At 51.9% G+C, this 20959-nt stretch overlaps 2 protein-coding genes across 12 annotated transcripts in view; one reads left to right on the top strand and one right to left on the bottom strand.

Annotated features, from left to right (window-relative positions):
* Positions 1-1005: 1005 nt before the first annotated feature.
* Positions 1006-15188, top strand: SMTNL1 (smoothelin like 1). 8 transcript variants are annotated; one of them, XM_080688203.1, is made up of 9 exons: positions 1946-2097; positions 5049-5147; positions 7294-7985; positions 8236-8368; positions 8475-8526; positions 9586-9744; positions 9951-10065; positions 10178-10329; positions 14300-15188. In XM_080688203.1, the coding sequence occupies exons 3-9, from the start codon at positions 7296-7298 to the stop codon at positions 14442-14444; spliced, it is 1446 nt and encodes a 481-aa protein (XP_080544329.1). In that variant the 5' UTR covers positions 1946-2097; positions 5049-5147; positions 7294-7295; the 3' UTR covers positions 14445-15188. The 8 variants fall into 8 exon arrangements, with proteins under 8 accessions (XP_080544328.1, XP_080544327.1, XP_080544331.1 ...); XM_080688206.1 differs by having other exon boundaries at positions 5049-5228; XM_080688204.1 differs by having other exon boundaries at positions 1962-2097; positions 5049-5243.
* A 943-nt stretch (positions 15189-16131) lies between these two features.
* The window catches only part of UBE2L6 (ubiquitin conjugating enzyme E2 L6), a 58166-nt gene continuing 53338 nt past the window's right edge, over positions 16132-20959 (bottom strand). For all 4 annotated transcript variants that reach the window (XM_080688341.1, XM_080688343.1, XM_080688342.1 and 1 more), the window contains 2 exons: positions 18311-18497; positions 16132-16948 (listed from right to left, as the gene is read on the bottom strand). In XM_080688341.1, the coding sequence (XP_080544467.1) occupies positions 16797-16948; positions 18311-18497 (339 nt within the window). In that variant the 3' untranslated portion in view covers positions 16132-16796. The remainder of the gene's footprint in view (positions 16949-18310; positions 18498-20959) is intronic.

The raw sequence follows: 20959 nt of genomic DNA, 5'->3' as shown, positions 1-20959 counted from the left end.
AAACTGTCTAAGAGAAGTTTTTTGTTGTTGTTTGTTTGTTTTTAAATATATTTTATTGGTTTTTTTTAAAGAGAGGAAGGGAGAGGGATAGAGTTAGAAATATCAATGAGAGAAAAACATCTATCAGCTGCCTTCTGCACACCCCTTACTGGGGATTTGCCAGCAACCAAGGTACATGCCCTTGACCGTAATCGAACCTGGGACCCTTCAGTCTGCAGGCCGCCACTCTATCCACTGAGCCAAACCGGTCAGGGCAAGAAGTTTTAATGAGTGATTCAGTGATCTCATATTTTGCTGTTTTCAATACCTAATGATAGTAGGGCTAGAAGATAATTGAGTTTTAATTTTAAAAAAAGGACAGCAGGGCCCTAGCTGGTTTGGCTCAGTGGATAGAGCGTCGGCCTGGGGACTGAAGGGTCCCCGGTTCGATTCCAGTCAAGGGCACATGCCCGGGTTGTGGGCTCAACCCCCAGTAGGGGGCGTGCAGGAGGTAGCCAATCAATGATTCTCTCTCATCATTGATGTTTCTATCTCTCTCTCCCTCTCCCTTCCACTCTGAAATCAATAAAAATGTATTTTTAAAAAGAAAGAAAGAAAGAAAGAAAGGAAGGAAGAAAGAAAGAAAGAAAGAAAGAAAGAAAGAAAGAAAGAAAGAAAGAAAGACAGCAGGCTAGAGAGATATATGAAAAAGCTCACCTATCTTGGGTAAGTAAACTGTGGATGTGTGAACATCCATCAATATTGAACTGTTCAACATTGGTACCCAAACGTCACTTTCAGATCATCCCAAGCACAGGCCCCCAAGTTCCAATTCCAAATTTCTATTAACTAAGTAATTAACTCATGTTTTCAATATATTGAGCACCTCATATGAACCAGGCAATTTGCTAGTTCCTGGGCATACAGCCATGAGCAGAGTACATACAGTCCCTGCCTCAGAGAGCTTAGAGTCTAATGAGAGAGTCAGATAATAAGGTAAATTTGGATCCAAATAAATAGTATGAAGAAAATAAAACAGGCTGAAATGATGGCGTGGAACTGAAGGTCACAGAGCCCTTTCCGAGGAAATAAAATTAGAGCTGAGAGCAGAAGAATGAGAAGGAACTAGTCTTGCAAAGAGCAAAAGCAAAAAGGTTACAATCCTGCGTGTGGCAAGGAATCGATTTATTTAAGGAACAGGAAGGAGGTCAGTGTGGCTGAAGTGGTGGGGGCCGGGAGTGGGGCCTGGGGGAGCCACAGCTTCCTAAGTTGTGTGCGTGGGTAGGAGGGGGGGCAGGGAGGGGGGAAAAACTCTGCACATATTTTCCAAAAAGTAGTGCCTCTCATAGGACATATAGAGAAGGTAAATATGTGTTTGGTTTTTCTGAACAAAATCTAGATTCAGTACAAAAATGTCACTTCACTCAAAACAGAGCTCAGCTTTGTGTTCCTAAACTCTAAGCCCAGGGATCCATCTCCTTGGCCCATCGATCTTCTCCTCTTTGCCCCTCCCCGCTCCAAATCTCTGTCTGGTGTGAAGCAGGAGACTTCCAAGACACCCCAGTATAGTCCGGACAGCAGCTGCCCCACTCTCTCCCTCCTTAGCCCACCCTTCAGCAGCTGCTTTTGTCTGAGGAAGAGTAAAAGGGACTATTTAAAGACACAAGGTGGGGGGCGGGGCAAAGGAGGCCTAGCCTGGGCTCTGGATGAACAGGGGAGGCCAGAGGGCTGGGAACCATCCAAATAGGCCTGCAGATGGTTTTCCAGGTCTCCAGGGCCAGGCAAGTACATTGGGAAGAAAGATGACCAGAGAACGCATGCTGCTGGGGTCAGGGCAGGAGGCACGCACTATGATTGAAAGGTGCCACCTGTCAGATCTTCATGGGAAATCTGAGCCTCCCAGGACAGGGGAAAGTGTTGTACCAACAGGGCCGTAAACAATGCTCTTCAGAGACCCAAGGCTCTTGAGATGGGGGTGGGGTGGGGTGGAAGGAGGGTGGAAGGTGGAGGGGGCAGGGACAGAAGCACTGGGGGCTAAAGGCCTCTAGCAGCCAGGAGTGAGACTGCTCAGCTAGAAGAAGGAGACAGCTCCCAAGGCCCCGGGCAGAGGCCCCCCAGGTAAGAGAAACCCTGGGCTCCTTTCTAAGGGGCCCCCCTTTATCTGCCAACCCCCCTCCCACATTCCAAGGGCGGCAGCCTCCAAGCAGGGCCCCAGAGTTGGAGGAATCCAGGCTTCTTTCTAGATGCCAGAGCTCAGGGACTCAGCCTCTGGGGTGCTGGGCAACCGGAGATCACCTGCAGGGCAGCCTGCAGGTGGCCATCCACGGGGAGGCCTGCTGGGCAGAGGGGCTCACTGGTTCCGTTGGGCAGGATGGCAGACTCTCTAAGCAGCTAGGAGTGGCCTCAGGACCACCGGAAGGCAGATGGTGATGGTGGGTCTGATGGTGTCAGCAGAACCATCAAATGTCATCAACACTATCTGAGGCTTGGAACTGGGGCTCCTGGGTTCTTTTCCTTCGGGTCTGCCAAGAGCAACAGGAAGGGGAGAGGAACTGTCTGCAGTGCAGGCCTGCTATGAAGGCTTCCTGGGGGAGGAAGGAGGAAAGAAAGTAGAGAGGAAGGAAGAAAAGAGAGAGCCCAGCTCCTCAGCCATGTCTGACTGTCCTTGCCCATCAGCGAGAGGCCCCGCACTCTGGGCTGGAGCCTTTGAAGGACACTGGCTGAGCACCTGGTGGGAGCAGCAACTGTGGTTCAGGCTCTGGCTAGTTGTCAGGAGACCTGGGTTCTAGGTACGGGTTGGCCATCTAATTGTCCTATGACTTTATCAAGGGACTTCACCTGCCCCAGCTTCAAATTCCTAATTTGTACCATGGGGCCAATCCCGCCTGTTCCCAAGGGTTAGAGGGGGGAACCAGCAAGGTAAAGCAGGGTGTTATGTGAGCTATAAGCTGCTCTAGAGTTGTTCATGCTGGGGGTGGGGTGTTTCTGAGTTTCTTCACTCTTATCTATTTATGACAAGCCTGGAGGGTGGGAAGCAGAGGTGATGAACACGCAGCATGGCTGAGGTGTGTGTGTGTGTGTGTGTGTGTGTGTGTGTGTGTGTGTGTGTGTACACCTGTCCTTCCCCTCCACCACCCTAAGGGTGTAGCATGTAGATGAAGAGAAAAATGGTTGCAGCACTTTGCTATGTCTTAGCCCAGTGGTCAGCAAACTGCGGCTCTTTGGCCCTTGAGTGTGGCTCTTCCACAAAATACCACGTGCAGGCATGCACTTACAGTGCGATTGAAACTTCGTGGCCCATGCGCAGAAGTCGGTTTTCGGCTCTCAAAAGAAATTTCAATCGTACTGTTGATATTTGGCTCTGTTGACTAATGAGTTTGCAGACCACTGTCTTAGCCAATTACTACCACACTTTGAGGTCTAAAAAGGGCTGGTTATCAACTTACTGGCCTTCAGTTCTTTTTGCCTTGTCTCACCAACAATGCCCTCACAGCCTGGTCAGGGCCTTAATCTGGTACATGGCTTGGAGGAGGCCAACCTACACAGTACCAGCTGATGTGTGCTGAGCATGCCCTCCCCAGCAGGCAGGTTTCAAAGTGCTTCCTATGCAGTGGTGTCCTTAACTCTCCACCATCCCTATGCAACGAGACCTATTTTTACCTCCAAAAATCAAAACACCAGAAGGGCAGGTAGCTTGCTCAAGGTCACACAGTTAGTACACAGTGGGAGCTGGGATCCCATCACAGGAAGACTCCTGAGTCACTAATCTTCACCACTACTCCATACCACCTTCCAAGCAAGAGTGCAGGGCAGTAAGGGGTTGTGCGGGTCATTTAGACCAGGGTGGGCCATACTTTCTTCTGCTAAGCATGGCATTGCTCAAGGAGTAGGTGCCTCAAGAAAAACAGCAAAAAATAAAAGAAAGCAAGAAAAAATCCATGGTCAGAGAGGTTTGGGGAGCCCTAGCTGGTTTTGCTCAGTGGATAGAGCATCAGCCTGCAGACTGAAGGGTCCCAGGTTCGATTCTGGTCAAGGCACATGCCCGGGTTGTGGGCTCGATCCCCAGTGTGGGGCATACAGGAGGCAACTGGTCAAGGATTCTTTTTCATCATTGATGTTTCTATCTCTCTCCCCCTCTTCCTTCCTATCTGAAATCAATAAAAATATTTTTTTTTTAAAAAAAAAAAGAGGTTTAGAGAAGTTAGTTAAATAAGGCTAAGCCGAGTTAAGGTTTCTTTACTATGGGGTATCTAAGTGCTCATGAAGTTGCATAGTTTAAAAGGGTAAAGATTAGGTTCTGCTGGGGAGGGCACCCTCAGCCCTTATTAATGTCTTAGGAGACCCTAATTTTCCACAGAACACAGTTTGGGAAAACTGATCTAGACACATCATGTCATTATTGGTAGAAACTGAGGCCCGGAGAGGCAAAGGGACTTGCCCAGGTCTCAGAGTGAGTGACTAGGAGATGGGGGTCAAGGCCAGCTCCCTGTGCATTCCATGTCCTGGCTCACTTGTCCCCTCTAATACATGCTGGAGCAGCCGAACCATGAAGGGCTCTGGTGGGAGGGGCAGAACTAGGACAGTGTGAACACCTTTGCCAATTCCACCTGCTTCCTAGGAAATGGTGGGCACGAGTCCAGGGACCTCAGGACCCTGGTCTGGGGCAGTAAGACCCAGGAACAGAGCCCTGGTCCCCCTCTGCCTGTCCTGCCTCTGTCCCAATTACCCAGGTGCCCTCTCTTCCAGAAGGATGGCATTGTGGAGGGCAGGAGGTATTTTTAGTCAGTGACAGGAGTGTCTACTTTTCTTACTGGCTGAGTCATGCCCTGAACACTATTTGGGGGTTGATTTCTTTGTAAACAGACCCCTGAGAAGGGCAGGGTGATGAAGGAGCTGGCCCCAAACTCCCCATCCACCTATTATTGTAGATCCTAGAGTACATACAGTACTTAAATAGGAAACCCCAAGTTAAGGTGTCATAACCTCCCTCCCCTCACCAACCCTAGGCAGTTGGAGGATCACATTTCCCTGCAGAGGTTCGAGAGAGTCATTTCTATTCTTCTCCAAAGGAAACTCTTCCAGGCCCAGGCTCACCTTTTCCGAGAACCAGAGGCTGGCAGAGCTGGCAGAGGCTGAGACCAGCGGGCCCAGGGATCCCCAAACTTCAGGCACTCTTACACCACCTCCCTGATTTAGCTCTGTCTGTGCCACCTGCTTTCCTGAATGTCTTCCTCTGAACTAACTTATTTGTAAATTCAATAAATGTGGGTGTGTTTTTTTTTTAAGAAACGTTATATCACTACTATAGGCCTGGTGCATGAATTCGTGCACAGGTGGGGTCCAGCTGGCCCGCCCTGATGGGGCCCATTGGGCTGGGCTGGTGGGGGGGAGGGGCCACGGGTGGTTGGCCGGCCGGCCCCACCCCTGATCAGGGTGTTGGGGGTCAATCAAGAGCCGGGCTGGGCCCTGTCCAGTTTGGCTCAGTGGATAGAGCGTCGGCCTGCGGACTCAAGGGTCCCAGGTTTGATTCTGGTCAAGGGCATGTACCTTGGTTGCGGGCACATCCCCAGTGGGAGGTGTGCAGGAGGCAGCTGGTCAATGTTTCTCTCTCATCGATGTTTCTGACTCTATCCCTCTCCCTTCCTCTCTGTGAAAAATTAATAAAATATATTAAAAAAAAAAAAAAAAAAGAGCTGGGCTGGTGGGGGGAGGGGTTCCAATGGGGGCCCGGATCAGGCTGTTGGCTGCTGCAGTGTGCATCATAGCCACTGGTCATTCTGGTCATTCTGCCGTTCCGGTCACTGGGCTTTTATATATATTGATTGGAAATGGAAGCAGTGGAGACAAAACAGTATTATTAAACCCTGTCTATCTTCTCCTTTCTGCTTTGGGCTCTGTGCCTAAGGCACGCTACCATCACTGTTCCAGAAAGCTAGTATGGAATTGTAACCACCCAAGCATCATCCTATGCACTGAAAGGTTGCTAGTTCAATGCCCGGTCAGTGCACATACCTGGGTTGTGGGTTCTATCCCTGGTTGGGATTTGTATGAAAGGCAACCAATCAATGTTTCTCTCTCACATCGATTTCTCTCTCCCCCCTCTCTCTCTCTTTCTCTCTTTCTCTCCCTTCCTCTCTCTAAGTATGTCCTCAAGTGAGGATTAAAAAAAAGAGAGAGATGCCTAAACCGGTTTGGCTCAGTGGATAGAGCGTCGGCCTGCGGACTGAAAGGTCCTGGGTTCGATTCCGGTCAAGGGCATGTACCTTGGTTGCGGGCACATCCCCAGGTGGGGGCGTGCAGGAGGCAGCTGATCGATGTTTCTCTCTCATCGATGTTTCTAGCTCTCTATCCCTCTCCCTTCCTCTCTGTGAAATATCAATAAAATATATATATTAAAAAAATATATATATATATATATATATATATATTTAAAAAAAAAAAAGAGAGAGGCAAAAATCATTGAAAAGGCATTATGTGACCTAATATTCTTTTGTTGTTGTTGTTAATCCTCACCTGAGGATATTTTTTCCATTGATTTTAATTTTTATTTATTTTTTAATACATTTGTGTGTTTTTGAATATATTTTTATTGATTTCAGAGAGGAAGGAAGAGGGAAAGACAGAAACATCCATGATGAGAGAGAATCATGGATCAGCTGCCTCCTGCAAATCCCCCACTGGGGATCGAGCCCACAACCCAGACATGTGCTCTTGACCGTAATCGAACCTGGGACCTTTCAGTTTGCAGGCCGACACTCTATCCACTGAGCCAAACCGTCTAGGGCTTTCCATTGATTTTTAGAGTGGAAAGGGGGAGAGAGAGGGAGAGGGAGAGGGAGAGGGAGAGGGAGAGGGAGAGGGAGAGAGAGAGAGAGAGAGAGAGAGAGAGAGAGAGAGAGAACATCGATGTGAGAGAGATACACAGATTGGTTGCCTACTCATGTACCCTGCAACCCAGGTATGTGTCCTTGACCGGAATCAAACCCGTGACACTTCAGATGCTCTAACCGCTGAGAAACACTGGCCAGGGCATGACCTACTGTTCTTTAAAGCCCAAGCCACAATCTGCAAAGGGCAAGTAGGTGGACACCACCCAACATTAAGTCAGCGTGGCCCACTCCCCACCTCTGGGGAAGCAGCACTCTGACCCTTCATTTTACCCCAGGGAAGTGGATTCTCTGGTCACATGTCCAAGCAGGGGGCACCCAGGACTGAAGCCCAGGCCTCCAGATTCCTGGCCAGCGCTGTCTGAGGGCGGGCTTTCACCTCATGCAGGATGGGGCATGACCAGGCCTGCTTGTCTTCTCTTCCCAGAGATGGAGCAGAAGGAAGGGAAGCCCTCTGAGGATGGGACCACTGTCTCCCCAATCCCAGGGACTCCAGGGGCACCAGGAGGTGACACCTCTGCAGGGGAGGAGGCCAAAGGCACCAGCACCGCCACAGAGGGGCCTCCGGATGGGGCAGGAAAGCAGGAAAGAGCTTCAGCTGAGGGTGGTGCTTCAGCAGAATTCCAGGGGGAAGCCAATGGGTTGGATGAGGTCAAGGTGGAGTCCAAAGTGGAGGCTGAACTTCCAAAGGAGGACAGTAGGAAGGAAGAGACCAAAGAGGCTCCTCGGGAGATGACGAGTGGGAAAGAAGAGACCAACTCTGAACCCAAGGAGGCCGAGGGAAAGGAGGGGACGGTGCTGGCCACTGAGAAGCAGAAGGCTGAGGAGAAAGCGGCCACGCCCGAATCCAGGGAAAAAGCTGATGTGGAGGACCAGGCCAAAGCTGAGCTGAAGCAGGGCGCTGCGGAGCAGGAGGCCGGGGCTGGGTCCAGGGAGGCTGATGGGGAGCAGGAGGCCACGACAGCCTCTCGGGAGGAGAGCGCCGAGACAGAGGAGCCCAAGGCTGAAGCCCAGGCGGAAGCCAGTGCCCCAGAGGCCACATCGGACTCTGAGAAGAAGGCTGCTCTGGAAGATGAGGCCCAGGCTGAGCCACAGGAGAGTGACACGAGGGAGGAGGTGGTGAGTGAGGCAGAGGAGAGGAGGGAGGAGGCCCCACAATGCTCAGGAGTCCCCTGCCCCCAGGGAAGCAAGGCCCCTGTGCTTTATTTCCTGGGGAAAGTCCAGTCATCCTCCCATGGATATCAGGAGCCTGGGGTGGGGGCTGTTGCACCGTGTCCCAGGCTGCCTTGCAGATCTTTCTGAAGTCCTCACAAAGCCCTGGGCAAGCGCTTGTGTGACTATGAGCTCACCCGGATCACGTCGGTTCCAGGAGTCAGGCGGTCCCAATGAAGATCAGGATCAGGGTGTGGAGAAAGAGTCGGAGGAAGGGGCAGGGGTGAGTCCCAGCTCCCCCGAGGAATGGCCCGAGAGCCCCACAGAGGAGGGTCAAGGCCTCAGCCCAGGTGAGTGAGAGCCAGGAGCCCACAGGCTGCTGCAGGGCTCTCCTGGAGGGCGTGCAGGGAGTGGTCATGGCGCACTCACCTCCCTCCCCCTGCTCCTTTCCTGCAGAGGGGCTGGGCCCAGACACCGCAGCTTCTGGAGAGACCAGTCCCTCAGCCAGGTAATGTCCAACCCCGGGGCCCGGCTCCAAATCCCCCTAACTCCAGCTCCCCTCACCTGGGCCTGGGCCTGGGCCTCCCCAGCACCCGGCCTGGAGAATTCCAGGATTCCTGGTATTCAGCGCCTTTCCCAGGGCTGAGCCCAGGAAGCTGAAGGAGCCAGGGCTTGGAGCCCAGGGAGCATCAGCAAAGCTGGTCCCCCCTGCCCCTTCCATCCCTGGCCTCTCAGCATCCCTGGCAGGTCTTATTGAGGCCCTCACCTTGCTGCTCAGCATGTTTCCATGGTGCCAGCACCTTATATAGAGCATGAGCAGAAAGCCCGAGTTTGGACAACGACTCTGCCACTTACCAGCTGTGTGACCTTGGCCATGTCACTTCGCCTCTCCTCATCTGTGAAGTGGGTGCAGTAACTGTACCGCCCTCGTAGGATCAGTGTGAGGCTTAAATGATATCATGTGTATAAAGTACTTAGCACAGTGCCTGGTGTCCAGTGGGTGCTGGAGAAAACGAGAACCTTACTGCCCAACTTTAGTCATTGGAAAAATCTTCCCTTATTTTGACCTGAGATCCACCTCTGTGTTACTTTCTTAGAGAAAGATAACTGAATACTCACTGAGCACTCAGGTAGTCCAGTGGCAGGCTCTAAATCCCCCTTCTTACTCAAGCCTTAGAGCCATCTTGTCAGATAGGTGTGTTCTTGCCCCCATTTTACAGACGAGGAAGCTGAGGCTCAGAGAAGTAACATGAGCAGTGCCAAGATCACACAGCAAATAAGAGGCAAATAAGAGGCTTCAAACTCAGGTCAGACCTCAGACTTGCCCGAGTTCTGCCCTCACATACCGCTAGACCACACACTCCCCAAGTTAGACTGAGCCTCGCTATTCCTTCCAGCCCCTCCCAGTGCTGGGCACAGGAAACGGGTGCCAAGAGTGGGTGCCCCAATTGTCCATGCCCCTTTGGACTGCAGGGACCCCCACCCCCAGCCCGCTCCCACCCCTTCCCAGTACCCTGTACAGACTGGTCCCAGCCCCTCTTACTGGTCTCTGCACCTTTCTGCATAGTGAGTCTTCACCCAGCGAGGTGCCCCAGAGTCCCACGGAGCCCCCTCCCTCACAGGAGAAGAAGAAGGAGAAGGCACCAGAACGCAGGGTGGCAGCCCCTGCCCGGCCCCGGGGGGCCCGTGCGCAGAACCGCAAAGCCATCGTGGACAAGTTTGGAGGGTAGGATGCAGGCGAGAAGCGGCTGGGTTGGGCTTTCCCAGGACGTGGGTTGGTAGGATGGAGGCCTCAGGGGTGGGAACAGCCGAGGCCAAGGTGGGAGGGCTGACTGGGGGGTGGGGGGTGGGGCGGCTGGGGCTCCTCCCTGATGGCGCTCTCGGTGGCCTCCCACCTCTCCGGCCTGGCCTTCTCCATCCCTCCGTTCACAGGGCAGCCTCGGGCCCCACGGCCCTGTTCCGGAACACGAAGGCAGCCGGGGCAGCCATCGGCAGTGTCAAGAACATGCTCTTGGAGTGGTGCAGGGCCATGACGAGAAACTACGAGGTGGGCGCGGGGCAGGGGCCCTTCCCCGGGGTGCAGAGCTCGGGAGGTCTGCGTGGTGCAGAGCCCAGAGGGTGGGAGGCTCACGGAGGCCGCCCCTTCCCGCCACCCGCAGCACGTGGACATTCAGAACTTCTCGTCAAGCTGGAGCAGCGGCATGGCCTTCTGCGCCCTCATCCACAAGTTCTTCCCCGATGCCTTTGACTATGCCGAGCTGGACCCCACCAAGCGCCGGCACAACTTCACCTTGGCCTTCTCCACCGCAGAGTAAGCCACAGCCAGGACCGAACAGCCAGAGGGGGCCGTGGCCCGGTGCCCAAGGCGAGCGCTACACCCACCCACAGGGGTCGGGGAATGTGGCCACACCTTGGTGTAGCCAACAGCCTTCTTATCACCAGAAACTGTTTCAGGACAGAGTAGCGGGTGAATTGGCAAAATCCCTGCTTGCCCTGTAGCTTATAGTCCAGAGGGAGAGAGATCATTAACACACACGCATAGGAAATATCATGCCCAGGAGGAGTAAGTGCCATAAAGACAGCGCCAGCAGGGGGAGGGGTAGAGAAGGGGGAGGGATAGAGAAGGGGGAGGGGTAGAGAAGGGGGAGGAGTAGAGAAGGGGGAGGGGTAGAGAAGGGGGAGGGGTAGAGAAGGGGGAGGGGTAGAGAAGGGGGAGGGATAGAGAAGGGGGAGGGATAGAGAAGGGGGGGCCAGGCCTGCTGTTTCAGACAGGGTGGTGCGGGGATTTGGGGTCACATTCTGACTCGGCCATTTGTTGGCTGTGTAATCTTGGATAGGTTCCTTTACCTGTCTGAGCCTCATATTCTGATCTTTAAAATGGGCATGAGGTTTCCTCTTCTGCAGGGCTGTAGTGAGAATTAAGTAAATAATTGAGTAAAGTCCCTGTAACAGTTCCTAACACACAGAAAACACTTTTAAAGAGTCTTAGCTGCTGTTCCTGTGTTATAATGAACGAGATCACAGATGTTAAGGTGTGTTTCACTTAGGAACCTGGAGGAGGGTTTATTCCTGAGACTCAAATAGCTGGGTGCCAGCAGTGGTGTGGGATGGAGACATGGGTGGTCCTGGAACGGCAGGAGGGGTGTGAGGAACAAAGTGGCCCAAGGAAGAACTTGAGAGGCAGATACGACTGCTGAGTGGGGGACAGGGCGGCACTCCCACCACCGAAGCACTAAAGCCAGACATCTGCGCCCACCAAGGCCTGAACGCTTCCTGATGCCTCAGGACTCCCAAGGAGCTCACGCCAGGAGCTGTCCCAGGGAGAGGCTTCCGAGCCACCTGGCAGACAGGACTGTGCTGAGGGCGTGGCCAGTGAGGGAAACTCTGGCCATGAGTGGGTGCCCCAACTGTCTGTGCCCCTGGGGGCATTTCTAAAGCCCGGGACAGGGAGGACATCACTGCAGATGTTAGCAGCACCTGGGTCTGGGAGGCTGAGCCCTCTGCTCCTGGGCAGGCCTGGCCACCAGCCTGCAGGGAAGCCTGGGACAGCAGCCTCCCCTTCTCTGGGCCTGCGTGTCCCCATCCGCAAAATGAGAGCTTTGGATATTGATCTGTGCTTTCAGTGGGTGTTTTCCCCCCAGAAGATTTCTTTTTTTTTTTTTTTAAATATATTTTATTGATTTTTTACAGAGAGGAAGGGAGAGGGATAAAGAGTTAGAAACATCGATGAGAGAGAAACATCGATGAGCTGCCTCCTGCACACCCCCTACTGGGGATGTGCCCGCAACCAAGGTACATGCCCTTGACCGGAATTGAACCTGGGACCTTTCAGTCCGCAGGCTGACGCTCTATCCACTGAGCCAAACCCGTTTTGGCTTCCCCCCAGAAGATTTCTCAAACAAAGTATCATGTGAATGCCCAACATGTAAAACAAATTAAAGGACAATCTTTTTAGGTTGGGGGATTCCTGGAGCTTAATGCCCAACCTCCCTTCCCAAGATGGTCCCTGAAGCATGTCTGTAGGCCCTAGGGCAGGGGTGGGCAAACTTTTTGACTCGAGGGCCACAATGGGTTCTTAAACTGGACCGGAGGGCCGGAACAAAAGCATGGATGGAGTGTTTGTGTGAACTAATATAAATTCAAAGTAAAGGAGTGGAGGAGAGAGCAAGAGAACCCTCCGCTCTTTCGGCTCCGCGGGCCGGATAGAACAGCCGAACAGGCCGGATCCCGCCCGCGGGCCGTAGTTTGCCCACGGCTGCCCTAGGGCACCTAGAGTGCCACTGAAAACCACCGACTTGATGGTCCGGAAGATTCCTTCCAGTTCCACATTATCCCGCCAAGGGAAGGGATGTGTGCCTGGGTGGGGGCTCAGGGGCTCAGAAACACCTTTAAGGACAATGACAAGTCACATAGATTGAGAGGGTTGTCTGCCAGGCGTGCTGCTAAGTCCTTTCCTTGGCTTATCCTGTTCAAGCCTCACAGCATCCCAGAGTGTACTAGTAGATGTAGAGATGTTTCGTGACATCCCAGGGTGGGACAGGAGGGCTGTGGCAGAACTGGGGTTGGAAAGTGAACTCCTAGTCACGACTGAGAGCTCCAAGTGAGCGTCAGAAGGGTCACAGCTCCGCCCTGGCCAGGGGTCCCTGGCCTGTGGGGCATGAGGCATTGCCCTCCTCTGGCAGCTGCCTCGCCTTGGTTCCACGCCAGGCAGAGCCACAGGAAGGCAGAAGGAAGGCTCAGTAATAATGATGGGATGACAGGATGCATCAGACAGCAGGGTGAAGGGGAGGATGAGGTAGGGACCATAGGGATGGAGGGTGGAGAATAGAGGTTGAGGTGCCGAGTGTGAATCCTGCCTCCTTAGCTCTGTCACTCTCGGCAGCTGACTTAACCACCCTTATGGGTTAGAGTGAAGATTAAATGTGCCAACTAAGCTGGCCCCTGCCAGGGCCATCGCACCTTACCGCCCCGTAGAATTCTCCTCTGATTCCTGTGAAGTCCTGACAGAGGGGAGCAGCCCGTGCTGAAGCCCCCAGTGGGCTCAGTCAGCTGTGCTGCTGGAGGAGCCTGGCCCCAGCTCCTATTGTAGGGAGACCCACACCCAGAAGCCAAGGTCACTGCATCGGTTGCAGGGAGCCAGTCCTATTCTTCGAAATCCTCCAGTCTGAGCTCCTCCCCCGGCACCCAGACCAGTCTGGCTTGGGTTTCGGCCCAGCTGTCTCAGCCCCAAGGGAGGACTTTAGCTGGGACCCTGGTTTCTCCTACTGCCAGCACCCATGTGGCTTGGCAGGCTGAGGCTGCTGAGGCCTGGCTTCAGGGCACAGATGCCAGAGGCGTCAGGCCAGCCTGGGGTTGAGTCCCAGCCATATCACTCACTTCAACCTTGGGCAAATCATCAAAATGCTCTGCGTGTCCAGTCCCTCTTCTGCTGGTTGAGGACGGAGGGGAGGTGTAAATGAGACAGTTCAAGGGGAAACACTTGCTAAAGCAGCTGGCCCATGGTAGCAAGGCCCCAACAGTGGATAGCTCAGATTATCAGCCTTCGCAAAGCCAGGAGTGGCACGTCACCCCAAAGAGCAGCTGGGAAGATAGAAAAAGAGGACTAACCTCCATGCAGTCCCTCACACACATCAAGCACACCTGCCTCAGGGCCTTTTGCACATGCTATTCTGCTGCCTGGCATCCTTGTCCAAGATCTGGACATGATTTACTCTCCTTAAGAGACCTTCCCTGAGCACCCTTTTAGACATACTGTCAACACAGGAACATACCCTGCCTCCCTCCTTGCCTTATTTTCTTCCACAGCACCTCTCACCATCTGATTACCATCTATTTCGTATGTTTGATTACTGTCTTCTGCCACGAGAATGTCAGTTAACAGGAGAGCAGGGAAGTCTGGGTTTTGTTCAGTGCTGAATTCCCTCAGCAAATACACGGAGACGGAATGAAGATGGAGATGGTTCAGCTATAAGCCATCCTTCTAACTAGGATTGGGGTTCTGTCCTTTAACTCTTCCGGAGGGGCTTGGCCTTCCAGAGGACAGATACAGGAGCGTGTGAGAGGGGCGGGTTAATGCAGATCTGGAGACCAGAGGGTCCCATTCCACGTGAGGCCACAGTGCAATGAAAACATGGGCTCTGGAATCAGACCAAGCTGAGTGTCAGTGTTGACTCCGTCAGGGCCTCAGTTTCCTCATCTGTGCAATGGGATAGTTGACCTAGATGCTCCCATGTTCTTCATCTTGGCTCTGGTCCTCACCCCATCCCTCCTCTGCCTCTCAGGAAACTGGCCGACTGTGCCCAGCTGCTGGAGGTGGATGACATGGTGCGGTTGGCAGTGCCTGACTCCAAGTGCGTCTATACCTACATCCAAGAGCTGTATCGCTGCCTAGTGCAGAAGGGACTGGTGAAGACCAAGAAGAAATGAGGAGCCGACTGACCCTGTGGGCAGGGTGCCCCGCTGACCAGCCACGGCCCAAGGCTCCCTTCTGCTCCAGAGAAAAGAGAGCCGGGGCTTGGGCAAAGGCAGGTGGTACCAGTCTTAACTGCATTAAAGGTACTTTTGTAAAATCCTGTCTGGCCCTCAGTGCTCCCTCCCTATCCCAGCCAGGAACCTGTCCCTCTCTGGGACAATAAACCCTGGCTGCCAGGATTCCTCAGCTGACATTTCCTCACCCGACACAATCTTTTCTCTTTTTTCAGAGATTTTTAAATTGACTTTTGGAGAGAGAGGAAAGGGGGTGGGGGAGGAGAAACAGCGATGTGAGAGTGAAATATATCGATTGGCTGCCTCCTGCATGCTCATTCTGGGGGATCAAGCCTGTACCGACTGGGACTCAAACCAGCAACCTTTTGGTACATAGGACGATGCCCAACCGACCGAGCCACACCGGCCAGGGCTGACACAATCTTTTCTACCGGTATGAAAGGCATTTGGGAAAGGACAATGGCCTGGGTCCCACCAACAACCAGCTGTGTGACCTTGGGCCAATGAGCTAACTTCTCTGAACCTATTCACCATCTGGTTGTGGATAAAAGAAGTTCAAACCTCATGGAGGTGTTGTGAGGGTTAAAGGAAATATTAAATGAGCAAACGCCTTGCCTGGTGCCTGTCACATATATGTTCAATAAGTGGTGGCCAAGAGTAAAAACAAATCCCACATTTCCAGCCATCGGTGGCACTTTTCCTGTCTCTTCCCGCTCTCCACACTTCTCCCGGATTAGAGAATTCCAGGGCAGGGCTGGAATAGAAGATGCTCTAGAAATCGTACCCAAAGTAGGCTAGTGGGGCCTATAGTGAGGCCCTTGCCTCAAAGATACCCCACATTTCTGTCTCTTAAAAGCAGACGGGTTTCCTGTAACTCAGAACCATCACACCCAGAAGGTTCTTCCTTCCGGTTAGTTAATCCCTCCAACTCTGGCTGAAGTTGTGGCTTGTTTCTGTTTTTCCATTGCTCATTAGAGAAGAACGGCTGAACTGATGACAATGTCCTGCTAACAATCCTGTCTGGCTTTATCAGCCACTGGGGAATGCTGTGCTGATAACAGCCCATGAAAAACACAGAGACAAAAGCCAGCCAGGTTGGCACCGAGGCAGGAGGTGACCTGGCAATCCACTCTGTGCCCTGTGCCGCTGCTGCCTCATCTATGAAATGAGGACATCACCCCTGTGACGGTGTTGACGGCCCTCTGGCCAGGATGGCCTGGTCCCTCGTGGCCCCACAATATTTGGGGTTACTCCCGGCTCAAGAGCATCAGTTCATGGGAAATAGGGTCCCGCCTTTTTTTTTTTTTTTTTTTTTTTTTTAATATATTTTATTGGTTTTTTTACAGAGAGGAAGGGAGAGGGATAGAGAGTTAGAAACATCAATGAGAGAGAAACATCGATCAGCTGCTTCCTGCACACTCCCCACTGGGGATGTGCCCGCAACCAAGGTACATGCCCTTGACCGGAATCGAACCCGGGACCCTTCAGTCCTCAGGCCGACGCTCTATCCACTGAGCCAAACCGGTTAGGGCTAGGGTCCCGCCTTTTATTAGACAGCAGCTAACTCCCCAGCCTCCTCTTCTCCTGATGAAACCGCCCCATCCCCTCAATGAACACGGAGCCAGACTCCACAAGTCATCTGAGACTTTAATGGCTGGAAAAACACATGGTTTCCGTGACTCCCCCTTGACTGGAAGCTGAAGGGGCCACTCCTCCCAGCCTGAAGCCTGGCCCCCAACCTAATGGGATTGCAAGTGGTTTGGAAACTGTGTAGTCAGATTTCTGGGACAGAGATGAGATTCTTCACTTAAGTGATTCATCAGTGGAAAAGAAAAGATTTAGCACTTAAATCTACACAGCCTGGCTGATAACGTAATCAACAAATCACCCAATTGCAAGGGACTCCCTTCCATGTGCCTGCCTCCCGCTCCCACTCCCCCAGATGCCTGGGTCCCAGGGGTTTTCTGGTTGGCTGCCGGGCTCATTTCCTGCGAGCTGGCCTGGAAGGTGATCTCTAAGATGGAGCCACTAGTAGAAGCTGGCCTGTGACTCTGCAAACCTAAACTGCCTGGCTCTGGGGCACAGAAAGGGAGTGGAAAGCACACCTGTGGCCAGGTGAACCTGGAACTGGGTCCACACATACCACACACACAACTAACAACTAACAACCTAAGAAAGGAAAAACAGAAAAACTGAGCAGGACATGGGCCACCAAGAGGCTCTGGCTCCAGTCCATGTGGTATGTCCGTCCATCACACGGACAGGACCTAGTGCAGAGGGCCAGAACTGGAGCTAGGAGGGCCGGGGTTCTCCAAACTGGAGGGTGAACTTTTCGGCGCTCCTGTGGAACTTCTCCGAGTTCAGTGTTAGCAGGTCAGCAAGCTCCAGGCGCAGGGGCTCCCCCAGGTCCAGTTTATTCACCAGCACATTGAGGGCCTCCAACACTGGGGAGAGAGGCCAGAGCAGGACATGAGGACAGAGAGAAAAATCCTGGGAAGGGTCCGATGGCTGCCCACTCCCAGATTCCCCTGAAACTCCATGCTCACTCCCTGGGGAACCCCCAAGAAGGTCCTACCTCTCAGGATGACTCCCTAACCAAACTGAATGCCCCTCGAGTTCCCAGCTGATGACACTGAAAGCTCTGACTGGTTCTATCAGGGGTTTCTAAACTATGTTCTGTGATGAGATACGTGGGGTGTCTGGGTCCCACTCCCTTTTCAACAAGAACCACTTCGTTTCCCTCTGTTTGATATTAGGATTCCAAATGAACTTTTATTTGGGAAAAAGGGTTCTGAGGCTAAAGACTGAGAACCACTACTGCCCGGTGATTGATCTTGCACAGATGCCTTTGGGAACCTGGTGAAGGCAGGGGCCCGTCTCCCCAGGCACGTGCACACGCGCACAAACAGGTAGCTCTGAGGTGAGAGTGCTTCACGGGTCCCTGAAGGTCATCCAAGGAGCACTCCCCACCCGCCCCCACCCCAGGACCCTCCTTGCCGGGGTTAAGAACTGAGATCGTCCAGAGGCAGGATAGATCGCACATTGACTTGAGCCAATAGCCACCTGTGCTTATCTCGTTTTAAATGAATTAAAAAGAACTACAACTAGGAACTCAGTTCCTCGGCCCATTGGCCACATGTCAAGCGCTCAATAGCCACACTGTGGCTACTGACTGTGGAACTGGACAGTGCACACAACACTCCCATCTCTGCAGAGAGACCTGCTGGATGGCGCCGAGATCATCAGCCAAGCCCGGCTCCGCATCCCAGCGCTGCCGCTGGCCAGCTGAACGACCTCAGGCAAGTGCCTCGCCTCTCGGTGCCTCAGTGTGCTCATCTACTAAATGGGGCTAAGGAGAGCACTGTCTTGTGGAGTTGCTCAGGGGACTCAATGAGATTATGCGTGAAGCTCTCTGCATAGTGCCCAAAGTGCTTAATTAAGTGATGTGGATTGTCATGACTGGGCCAACCCCCTCAACTGTCCTTTAGGGCACTGAGCCCTGGAAAGGAATGGAGACTTCACCGAGGTCCACAGATAGAGAGCAGTGGCCTTCTTATCCCAAGCCCGTCCCTCTATAGCTCAGCTGCTTCTCTCCCGTGACCCACAGACACGCTGTTGTCACACCTGACCACATGTAAGAACAGAAGCAGGAGCAGGTATCTCAGGACACATCCCTTCTATCCAACAACAGACTCCACTGAGACCCACAATTTTTATCTCTTCTCTTTTGCGTTTTTCTAACTCAAAATCAGCCCTAAAACCCCTCTCCATCATGGGCCCCTCCCTGGAGGCAGAACCCAGCCCACCTTGGTAGGCCTTGGTAGAAGGCTTCCAGTTCTTATCGCTGATGATGGGTAGGCACATCTGGCCATCAATGCCCACGTTGGGGTGGTAGATCTTGGTTGTGAACATCACCGTGGGGGGTCTCATTGGATATTCCTCGGGGAAGCTGATGCGCACATTGAAGGCCCTGAGGTTGTAGGGCGGCTTCTCCTGTATAAGAAAAGGAGTGAAGCTCTGTTCCGAGGCAGGGCTGCTCTGAAAAGATCGTTTTCCTCCTCGGGCCTTGGTCCGGTTTCCCCCTTCCCTGCCCCCACCCCAGGGTCCAAGGCAGCCTCTATTCCACTCCTAAAAAGAATCATGAATGGGGACAGATGGCACCTGCATTCATTTGGCAACTGAGCCATGGGTTAGTGGAAGAGTGGAATCACAAAAGAACTCTGACCTGGGGTGGAGGGGGATGGTCACAAGCCAGATTCTGGCTTTCGCTGGGTGACCCAGGCCAGCGCCTCCCATCTCTAGGCCTCAGTTTCCTCATTTGAAAAGTGGGTAAAATTTGATAAATGAGCTCTAAGAACCATCTCATCTTTTTTTTTTTTTTTTGTACAGATAATTAACCTTTCCCCAGATTTATTGAGAAATAATTGGCACACACCATTATATACGTTTGAGGTGTATAACCTGAAGATTAAGGTCACATGTATTGTGAAATAATTACCATAACAGTACCAGCTAACGCTTATCTTCTCATATAGATACAAGAAAAAGAAAAGAAAAAAATGTTTATCCTTGTGATGGGAACTGTTAGGATCTACTCTTTTTTTTAAATATATTTTTATTGATTTCAGAGAGGAAGGGAGAGGGAGAAGAAGACAGAAACATCAGTGATGAGAGAGAATCATTGACCGGCTGCCTCCTGCAAGCCCCATACTGGGGATCGAGCCCACAACCCGGGCATGTGCCCTTGACCAGAATAGAACCTGGGACCCTTCAGTCCACAGGCCCATGCTCTATCCACTGAACCAACCCAGCTAAGGCAGGATCTATTCTCTTAAAACAACCTTTCTATAGACCTACAGCAGTGTTAGCTATGATCATCACATTATATATTTCATCCCTAGCATTTACTTACCTTATAACTGGAAGTTTGCATCTTTTGACCACTTTCTTTCATTTCCCCTTCCCTTCACCCTCTGATCTCTTTTTCTTGGAGTTTTGGGGTTTGCTATTTTTACTTTTTTTTTTTTTTTTTAGATTCCTCATTGACGTGAGATCATACAGTATCTGTCTTTTTCCATCTACCTTCAAGGCCCATCCATGTTGTTGCAAATGGTCATCTCAGTTTAAAGCCTTCCTGAGAATTACGGAAGAGAAGGACACACACCCTCTGTTTGGGAGCTGTTAGCAAATACAGGAAACACCGTGGTTGGAGGGGATGAAATGGAGAAAGAGAGGAAACGGTAAGAACTCAGGGGACTGGAGATGTAAAATAGGGCAGCCACTGTGGAAAGCTGTACAGTGGTTCCTCAAAAATTTAAACAGAATTACCATATGATCCAACAATTCCACTTCACTTACTCAAAAGAAGAGAAATCAAGGACTCAAATAGGTATTTGTACACCTGCATTCACAGCTGCGTTATTCATTATAGCACACACCGTGGAAACAACCCAACTGTCCATCTACGAATGAATGCTTAAGCAAAATGTAGCATAAACATACAATGGAATATTATTCAACCTTAAAGAGGAAGGGAATTCAGCCCTAACTGGTTTGGCTCAGTGGATAGGGCATTGGCCTGTGGACTGAAAGGTCCCAGGTTCGATTCTGGTCAAGGGCATGTACCTTGGTTGTGGGCACATCCCCAGTAGGTGTGCAGGAGGCAGCTGATCGATGTTTCTCTCTCATCGATGTTTCTAACTTTCTATCCCTCTCCCTCTCCCTTCCTCTCTATAAAAAAATCGATAAAATATATTTTTAAAAAAAGGAAGGGAAATCAGCCTGGCTGGTGTGGCTCAGTGATTGTCGACCCATGAACCAGGAGGTCACACAGTTCAAATCCCAATCAGGGCACATACCTGGATTGCAGGATCGATTGGCGGGGGCGGGGGGGGGGGTAGCGGGGGGAAGAAGGGGGGCATGCAAGACATGCAAGAGGCAGCCGATCAATGATTCTCTCTCCCTCTCCCTTCCTCTCTGAAATCAATAAAAAATATATTTTAAAAAGGAAGGAAATTATGACACATGCCACACCATGGATGAACTCTGAAGACATTATGCTCAGTGAAATATGCTAGACAAAAAAGAACACATTTTGAAGATATCTAGAATAGTCAAATTCATTGATATAAATTAGAAAGTTAGCAGGGGCTGGAGGGAAGGAAGAATGGGGAGGTAGTGCTTCCTGGGTACGGAGTTTGGGGAAGATGAAAGAGCTCTGGAGACGGATGTTGGGGCTGGTTGCACAAGAATGTGAATAGACTCAGTGCCACTGAACTGTAAACATAACCATGGTTAAGATGGTAAATACTGTTATGTGTATTTTAACATGACTTAAAATAAAGAAAGAATACAGTGGCTAAAGAGATCGAGGGATGGAACCAGTAGGAAATCCTCCAGAGTTTGAGCAACCTGAAGGCTTGCCTGAGCACCTACTCTGTGCTGCCCTGTGCTAA

Source organism: Plecotus auritus (assembly GCF_963455305.1).
Source record: "Plecotus auritus genome assembly, chromosome: 9".
Taxonomy (NCBI): domain Eukaryota; kingdom Metazoa; phylum Chordata; class Mammalia; order Chiroptera; family Vespertilionidae; genus Plecotus; species Plecotus auritus.
This window is presented reverse-complemented; position numbering and strand designations above follow the sequence as displayed.

Excerpts from the sequence above, each read along its gene's own strand:
- SMTNL1 (XM_080688207.1), top strand. The coding sequence starts at position 7,263 with ATGACCAGGCCTGCTTGTCTTCTCTTCCCAGAGATGGAGCAGAAGGAA. Across the intron at positions 7,986-8,235 it reads GTGACACGAGGGAGGAGGTG|GAGTCAGGCGGTCCCAATGA; the intron begins GTGAGTGAGGCA and ends CGTCGGTTCCAG. Across the intron at positions 10,066-10,177 it reads CCATGACGAGAAACTACGAG|CACGTGGACATTCAGAACTT; the intron begins GTGGGCGCGGGG and ends CGCCACCCGCAG.